This window comes from Molossus molossus, unplaced genomic scaffold (assembly GCF_014108415.1).
Source record: "Molossus molossus isolate mMolMol1 unplaced genomic scaffold, mMolMol1.p scaffold_m16_p_3, whole genome shotgun sequence".
NCBI lineage: Eukaryota > Metazoa > Chordata > Mammalia > Chiroptera > Molossidae > Molossus > Molossus molossus.
In genome coordinates, this window is record NW_023425366.1 from 995,001 (window position 1) to 1,003,808 (window position 8,808).

Here is an 8,808-nt window from a genome sequence, read left to right on the forward strand (position 1 = left end):
CAGCCACGTGACCCTGACTGCTGAGTGCCCAGAGGCAGGTGGGCCTCGCCTGTCCCCAGGCCACAGGCCGTGCTGGCTGAGCTCCAGAGCACTTTCGTCAGCTGCCAGAGGAGGTCCCTCTGGGTTAGTACTGATGCTCCATCAACACTCCCAGTTAATTTTGGAAGAATTAGTGCCTTCAGAATAAGAACATGCCCTTCACTTGTTTACCCGTTTTTGTCATGCAGATGTTTTTGTTTGAACATGACATGCATCTGATTCACTTAAGTTCTCAGCATTTGTAAAATATTATGTGTTTCAATGCTATTGTAAATGGGATTTCTGTTATTTTTATAATGGTATAATGTTGATAGGAATATCAGTTATACTAAAATTTTTTTTCTCAAGCAATTGGAACTAGTATAATGATGTTCAGTTATTTCTCTTAGGTCTTCTAGTCTTAGAGTCACTGTCGATGCGCTTGGTCCCTCCCTCCATCCTGCACCTCCTGTTCCTGTGCTGTCTTCACTCACTGGTGCTGCCTTTGCGGACGGTGTGCACAGTGGCCGGGCCGCTTTCCGTGGGGGCGCACTGAGGCTGCTCGCTCAGCGACTCTGCCCGGCTGACATGCCTCTGCCTTCGGGAGGTGGCAGGGTCTGCTTGTGGACTTGCTACGGTTCCTGCTGCTTCTCAATTTTTTTTAATTAAAAAAAATTTTTTTTTTTGTCCTCACCAGAGGATATTTTTGCATTTATCTTCAGATAGAGCAGGAGGGAGAGAGGAAGGAAGAGAGAGAGACACACATCGACTGGTTGCCACCCACATGTCCCCAGCCGTGGCTGGGGACAAACTGCAACTGAGGTACATGCCCTTAGCGGGAACCGATCCCAGGACTCTCTGGTCCGTGGGCCGACGCTCTAACCACTGAGCCAAACCGGCCAGGGTGGTTCCTGTTGTTTTTAAAATGAGAACCAGGCTCTGGTGTCAGATACTTTGACAGGTTTACCAGTATTGAGCCATCCTTGCCTTTCTGGAGACTGACTTGGGAGGTGGAGTATTATTTAACTTTAATTGATTTCTACCCACTTCTACTTAGTATGTTTATAATTTCCAACAAGTTTAATAGGAAGAAATTCTCATTTTAAAAGCGATGCCGTGCATGGTGGAAGGAATGACTGAGATACTGGAAACCCCTTCGCCAGAGCACCGCCCTCTGGTGTGGGCCTCCTGCCGTTCTGTCCACCAAAACACGCAGGCGGGGAGCAGGCGATGGGCAGAGAGGGCTCCAGTTCTCATTCCCAGCTGGAGAAAGTGATGCAGACCGGGCCGCCCAGCAGGCCTGGCAGTGGGCGGGGTGCTGCTGAGCGAGCCAAGCAGCGGGCGAGAGCAGCGATGTGCTCACGGGCCCTGCGGTCGGCGGCAGCCTGGCCACATGGGCCGCAGTCTGCGCACCCCCCGCGTCCTGCAGTTAGAGCGCGTTCCAGCCAGTGCTGGCCAGGGGTTTCTGTTTGTTTGTGTTTAATGTGCAGTGTGCACTCTGGCTGTTTTTGTTGACTAGTTTTTCCCCCTCTCCTAGGCACTGTATGAGCTGCTCAAGTGTAACCATAACATCAGCGAAGCTGTCGAAAGGTACTGCCGCAGTGGAAAGGCTCAGGGTAGGTGCACGGGGTCGGGGTGCTGGGCGGTCTGGGGACAGAAGAGAGAACGTCCGAAGGACAGGGCAGCTGTGGCGCTCCGCACGGCCTCCGCTCACCTGCGGCGTGTCAGCGTTTCGTCCTCCTGCCTCTGTTTGTAGCCGCGCCAGACAGGACAGTCACCCTGTCGCCTGCACTTCCTGAAGAATAGTCACAGGCAGAGCAGACCCCAGAGAGCGCGGTGCACTGAAGTAATGAGGAGTGGTTCTATGATTTCACTGAGAAAAAGCTGTTCGCTCTTTTTTTTTTTTTTTGAAAAGACAACACAGGAAATGAAAGGAGATTAAAGATTTAAAAGAGAAACGTATATGATATACTCCATTGAGTTTATCACAAGAAGTGTGTTTTAGTGATGATGTAATAGCATTTTTACGATGTTTTGGTCGTTTTGTGTACCAAGGAAAGTGGTTACCGGTAACCTCAGTGTTTTGCCTCACGTGAATGGGGCGCACCCCCCGCTGTCACTAGTGCGTGGAGTGAGCTCTGCTTGGCAACATGGTGCAAGTGGCCCGAGAGCCTCCAGAAGCTGGGGCAGTGCGTGGAAACCTGCACATGCAGGCAGCCTGCTGAAACGTTTCCTTGTAAACGCTGCTGGTTTGAAACAAGTCGTTTTAGTTTCTTCCTTAGTTCAAAGTATTTTTCACCTTTGTTTTGGACTCCTGTCTGGCTTCGGGACCTGGCCCCAGGTCACTGAGTGAGCCCTGCCCCTCCCTCTGCCTCGGTAGCAGGCGGATCTGAGCTCAGTGTTGACACCTGCCGGGTCCTTGCGCGGGTGATGTTGACACCTGCCGGGTCCTTGCGCAGGTGCAGTCCTGCGAGCACACGGCTGTTCTTGTTTCCCTCATGTTTCTAGGGAACACTGAACGCTGACTGCTCGTGTGTGTGTATCCATTAGTGATGGTCTCCAATGAAAGAACCCACTGTTTCGATGTGAGGCCAAAATAAGGCTTCTTTTTCCATAAAGTAAGACTTAAAAAAATATTTTTATTGATTTTTAGCGAGAGAGAAGGGGGAGGAGAGAAACATCGATGAGGGAGAACATCAATTGCTGCCCCCTGCACGCCCCCACTGGGGATCGGGCCAGTGACCTCTTGGTGCAGGGTCGACGCTCGGCCACTGAGCCACACTAGCCAGGCTGAGTTTTTTTCTAAGCCTCACCTAAGGATATTTTTCCATTTATCTTCAGATAGAGTGCGAGGGAGGGAGGGAGGGAAAGAGAAACATTGAGACAAGAGAGACACATTGCTTGGTTGCCTCCTGCACCACCCCGCCCAGGGCCGGGGGTGAACCACAACTGAGGTACATGCCCTTGGCCGGAATCGAACCCGTGATTCTTTGGCCTGTGGGCCGATGTTCTAACTGCTGAGCCAAACCAGCTCAGCCAGGGCGAGGTATTCTAGACTTTTTGATGAGATTCACACTGTGCGCAGTCTTGGAGACCCTGGCTGAACTCTCCAGTGTAGAGCGTGGGGGGGGGCTTTGTGCTTACGGCCTTTTATGCAGAAACGTCCTGAGAGTAAGTTGGGATCTTGAAGCTTGAGGCCAACCGTCCTGTCTGACTTCCTCAGAGGGGACGCCGGCGTGGACAGAGGACGAGTGCCGCAGCTTCGAGCACGCCCTCATGCTCTTCGGGAAGGACTTCTATCTCATACAGAAGAACAAGGTGAGTCAGCGGTGAGCGCAGAGCGCCGCTTAGGGATGGCAGTGAGCACGAGCACCTGGTTTCCACGTCGCTCGCGTGGAAGAACAAGCAGCCGCTGTGAGCGTGTCCCTGCGGCTGCGGCTGCGGCTCCGATCCGGCCCGCGTGCGGTGGGCTCTGCTCCAGCCCACCGCGGCTCCGGGGCTGGCCCTGCACACGTCAGCGTCCTCACGCCCAGAGCAGTCTTCCTCCTCTTCCACCATCTCCCTCGACCCATTGCTCCCTAAGCTGTGCAGCGCTGTGTGGCCTCAGAGATGTTCCTCTCCTGGCTGGTGGCTCAGTGGCTGAGCGTCGACCCATCGATTCCCAGTCAGGGCACAGGCCCAGGTTGGGCTTATCCCCAGTGGGGGCGCGCAGGAGGCGGCCAGTCGGTGTTCTCTCTTCGATGTTTCTGTCTCTCCCTTTCCCTTTCCCTTCCTCTCTGTCTCAAATCAATAAAGGAACACATGTAAAAAAGAACAAGAACGTTTCTCTTCAGCATGAAATGCAGGTACTAAGGAACCATTGGCTCCTAAAAGCAACTAAACGTATTCTAACGACACCCAGTGCTGGTGCGGCTGTGGAGCAACAGACTGGACCGCTGCTGGGGCGCAGAACGCTGCAGCCTCCGGAAGGCAGGAAGGGGGTCCCCACGGGGCTAAGCGTACTCGCCATGCGCTCCGCCAGCCGCTCCCTGGTGCGCCCAGAGGGGTTGCAGGTTTCTGTGCACACAGACCTCAGACATGCTCGCAGCAGCTGCACTTGTCATTGCCAGCGGTGGAGGAACGAGGGTGTCCCTCCAGGAGGGAATGACGCGGGCCTCCTCTGGCGGGTGGACGGACCGCGGGCCTCCGTAGGATGGAACATTGCTTGGCTTCGAAAAGAAATCAGCTGTGCAGCCGTGGAAAGACACGGAGGGCCGGACACACACACTGCGAAGTGCAGAGTCCCGTCTGCACAGGCTGCTCACCGCAGGGCTCAGCTGCTGTGTGGTTCTGCGAAAGGCAGAGCTGGAGACAGTGAACCGTCAGTGACTGCGGGGTCGGGGGCAGGGAGGGCGACGGCAGGGTGCTGGGTGCAGGGTGCAGGGAGCGAGAGTCCTCTGCCCTGTGCCGGGCGCTTGTCCAGCACCTCTGTCCACGCCCGCAGCTGCCCAGCACCAGGCGAGCCCGGCGTGGCGAAGGGCCGGGGGAGACGCTGCGGCAGGGCAGGTCCGGGGTCTGGCGACACCCGGGGCGGGCTGTGTCCTGCGGCCGCAGCTGTGGGAGCCTGCGCCCCCTCCTGAGCACCTGCAGCTGCTCTGGAAGATCTTCGGGGAGAGTTCAGTGGTTTGGAAAGTGGGGCCTCGTTCTGGCTTCTTTGTTTACTGTTCTCTCTCCATCCTGCAGAGACAGGATTTTGAAGTATTTAGATAGGCAGGTCCATGTTTTATGTCTTTTGCTTTTTAATTAAGAGACTTTATTTTTGGAGCAGTTTTGGTTTACAGGAAAATTAATGAGGAAGTACGTAGAGCTCCACATGCCCCTCCCTCCCCCGGACACACTCCGCTCCCTCTGGCGCTGACACCTCACGTCAGTGTGACATGCTTGCAGTTAGTGACCAGCATTGACACACTTTCATTGCCTGGAGCCCTCGTTCACATGAGGGCTCATTGTGTGCGCTGCACAGGCTGAGGGCACAGAGGCCTGGCGATGTGTGTGCTGCCCAGGCTGAGGGGACAGAGGCCTGGCGATGTGTGTCCACCATCAGTGCAGGGAGTTTCCGCCCCGAATCCCCTGCTCCGCCTGCGCGTCCCTCCTCTGACCCGGGAACCTCTCCTCTGTCCTCCAACTGTTTCCCTCCTCCAGAGGCCGCGGACTGGAAGGGACGCTGTGCGGTCTTCCCAGGGGACTCGCTCGATTTTGCAAAATGCATTCAAGGTTCTTCCATGTCTTCATGGGGCTTCATAGCTCATTTTTTGGGTCATATTTCTTTTTATCCAATAACTTGTGGATGTAGCAGCTTGCTGCTCCGTTCATCTAGCAGAGGACGTTGTGGTCACTTTCAGTTTTTGATGATTATGAATAAATAAACCGCCAGAGGTTTCCCGTGGACGAAGTTCTCACCTCCTCTGGACAATCCCGTGCTCGCGACGGCTGGGCCGTGGCCCAGAGTGTTTGGTTCTGCCAGAAACTGCCACACGGCCTCTCGGTGGCTGCCGCCGTGCGCTCCGCGGGAGGAGCGAGTCGCACCCACAGCCTCGCGCGGGGCTCGGCCTGGGCTCCAAGGGGTGCGCCGCCCGCCCTGCCTGATGGGCAGCTTCTCGGGCCTGCGCGTGTCTTCGTGGGTCTCTGAAGCTCTTCGCCCGCTCAGTCGGGCGTGTTTGTGTTGTTTTGTCCCCGCCCCTTACTGTTAGGTTTTACGATTTCTTTATGTTTTGGACAACAGTGCATTGGTTGGTGTTTTGGAAATATTTTTTCCCAGTCTGTGGCTTGTCTTATCATTCTTTTGACAATGTCTTTGCAGAGTAGAAATTTTAATTTTAGTGAAGTCCACCTTAATCTTCCTTTCTCACATTGTGACTATGGTGTTATATCTGAAAGTCATTGCCATCCTCAAGGTCATCTAGGTTTTCGCCTGTTATTTTCTAAGAGTTTATAGTTTTGCATTTCACTTTCAAGCCCATAATCCAATTTGAGTTGACCTCTGTGAAGAATGTAAGACCTGTGTCTAGATGGCTGTACTTTGCATGTGGACGCTGTCCCAGCACCGCTGGTGGGAGCCCGTCCTTCCCCCCCACCCCCACCCCTCGGGCAGCGGGGCTCAGCGCGGCCGCCTTCATCTGCCCTCCAGCCCCACACTGTCCTGCCTCCGGGAGCTTTGAGTCGGTCTTGGGGCCCTGCCGTCCTGTCTGTCCTGTCCGTCCTCCAGTTTGTTCTTCTGTGTCCTGTAGGCTGTGATGGGTTTTTGCCTTCTCACGAAATTTTAAAATTAGTTTGTCTAAAATTATTTACTAACTAACTTGCTGGGATTTTGTTCAGCGTTGCCCGAAATCTATCGGTCAAGTCTCGAAGAACTGACACTAACGATAACGACGCTCCTTGTCCGTGAATGTCCGTGAATGTCCATGTGTCCAGCTCTGTGACTTCGTCGGTCAGCGCCTTGCACTTGTTCTTGGCTGGGTCTGCGTGCGTTTCGTTAGGTTTGTGCCCGTGTGTTTCATTGTGGGGGTGCTGAGATCAGTGGCATTGTGGCTTTAGCTTCGAGTACCAGTTGTTCATTGTTGGCACATAGGAACGCAGTTGCCTTTGCGTGTCAGCCTTGTCTCCTGCAGCCTCGCCGGGACCCCCCACTAGTGCGGGGGCTGGTCGGTGAGCCCCGGGATTTTCTGCAGACGGTCGTGTCTGTGAGCGGACGGCCTCGCGTCCTGCTCGGCCTGGGCCTGCCCTGTCTCCCAGACGTGTGGGGCAGCTTCATCTCCTTTGTTCCCAGAGATGAGACGCTTCTTCATTCAGTTGATAGATAAGAGATTTTAAAGAAGTCTGGGCTGCCTGCAAAACATCAGTTTTACAATGACTTATGAAATGCATTTATTCACTCTATAAATAATTAAGTCCGGTCATTACTAGACATGGTTTAAGCACTTAGACACACATCAGCGGATGCGACAGGAGAGGCTCTGCCCCGAGATGCCTGGTTCTCTGCAAGGACTCAATGCTGCTGATGCGTATTGGAAGGTGCACTTAAGTTTGGTTTACAAAGCTTGACCCTGTGTTGTTATTTTATATCATATCAGGCTCACTAATCATGATAGAATTACTAAACCTTCATTACTGGGCACAGTAGAGGAAGTGCTAATTGGATAATGACACGGAATTCTGTGTGTATTGAACTCACACCTGCAGCTGAGTATCGTTAGCGGAGCCGTATCCTGTGCAGCCAGGGTGGCGAGGCTCGGATTCTGTGGTTCTTCCCCCACTCGGTTGCAGCCAGGAGCCAATCGCATGCTGGGGAAACCATGCCTCCGGGCAGCAAATCACCTTGCGCTGCAGCTCCAGCGGCGTGCCGACCCTCCCCAGGGGACCCCAGACCTGGCTGGGCCGTGGAGCCCTGGACGGTGCGGCGGAGCCACCGCCCTTCCTCCCGGGAAAGGCCTGCGTGTGGCTTTGGGAGCTAACAGGCTCCGTGAGAGGTGGTGGACTGGCCCCTCGGGCTTCAGAAAGCCCTGCCGTCGTCAGACTCACCGAACAGTGAAGTTCGTGAGGACAGGCCCAGGGTGCCCCGTTTCGGGCTTTCGGTAAAGGTGGTGGGTGATCTCCAGGTACACATTTGTGCTGTAAACTGATGCACTCTGGTTTAAATAGAAGCAGACCTGGGCCTTGAAGGCAATCTCACTGTTAAATGGTGGGACTGCAGATTCACCACTGAGCACAGGCGCAGGAGTTTGCAGTCGGATGGAAAGCGTCCCTGGACCAAAGTCAGGTTGCGAAGAGAAGTGTAATGAGCGTATGGGGCTGTTGTTAAGGATCCACCCCTTGTGCTAGGTGAGGACGCGGACAGTCGCGGAGTGCGTGGCCTTCTACTACATGTGGAAGAAGTCGGAGCGCCACGATCACTTTGCTCAGCAGACACGGTTCGGAAAGAAGCGATACAACCACCACCCTGGTGTTACGTAAGTGTGTGGGCTGGACCTGGGGACTCGCCTTTTCCCTGGGGTGCAGTCAGAATTACTGGGTGTGTTTTTCAGGGACTACATGGATCGTTTGGTGGATGAAACAGAAGCTCTGGGCGGGACGGTCAGTTCTTCCGCCTTAACCTCTGCCCGCTCTGAGCCTGTTCCTGACCCACCGCTGAACATTCTCACCTCCTTCACTGCGAGTGACCTGACAGGCAAGGCGGCCGCTGTGTTCCCAGCACGTTTGCGTTCTCTCGCTTCGTGACATCGGACCGCTCACTTAACCGTCTGCTTTCTCTTTCTCAGCTCTGAGCAGCAGTGTCGCGACCAGCTGCAGCCCCACGGAGGCGGGCTCTCTGGACGGCGGCTTCCCTCCCCTGGGCAGCACGCCGCGGGGGCAAGGGAGCCACGTGCCGGCGGTGACGGAGGAGCTGCTGGCCCTGCCCAGCAGTGGGGAGAGCGACTGCTTCCACCTCTTTGAGACTGGATTTTACCACTCGGAGCTGAACCCCATGAACATCTGCAGCGAGGAGCCCGAGAGACCAGCCAAGAGGTTGAAGATGGGCCTTGCTGTCCCTGAGCCCTTCATGAACGAGGTTTCTGTGAACAGCTTGGGTGTGGACTTCGAGAATCACACGCACCACATTGCCAGCGCCAAGATGGCCGTGTCTGTGGCCGACTTCGGCAGCCTGTCTGCCGGCGAGACCAACGGCTTCCTGAGCGCCCACGCGCTGCACCAGCACGCGGCCCTGCACTCCGAGTGACCGGGCGCCTGGGCGCGGACGGCCCGGGGCGCGTAGTC

The 8,808-nt window shown here is 55.2% G+C and overlaps 1 protein-coding gene across 2 annotated transcripts in view; it reads left to right on the plus strand.

Annotated features, from left to right (window-relative positions):
* Positions 1 to 8,808, plus strand: part of MIER3 (MIER family member 3) — a 28,505-nt gene extending 19,697 nt beyond the window's left edge. For both annotated transcript variants that reach the window (XM_036280082.1, XM_036280083.1), the window contains 5 exons: positions 1,556 to 1,634; positions 3,242 to 3,336; positions 7,876 to 8,003; positions 8,079 to 8,221; positions 8,313 to 8,808. In XM_036280082.1, the coding sequence (XP_036135975.1) occupies positions 1,556 to 1,634; positions 3,242 to 3,336; positions 7,876 to 8,003; positions 8,079 to 8,221; positions 8,313 to 8,770 (903 nt within the window). In that variant the 3' untranslated portion in view covers positions 8,771 to 8,808. The remainder of the gene's footprint in view (positions 1 to 1,555; positions 1,635 to 3,241; positions 3,337 to 7,875; positions 8,004 to 8,078; positions 8,222 to 8,312) is intronic.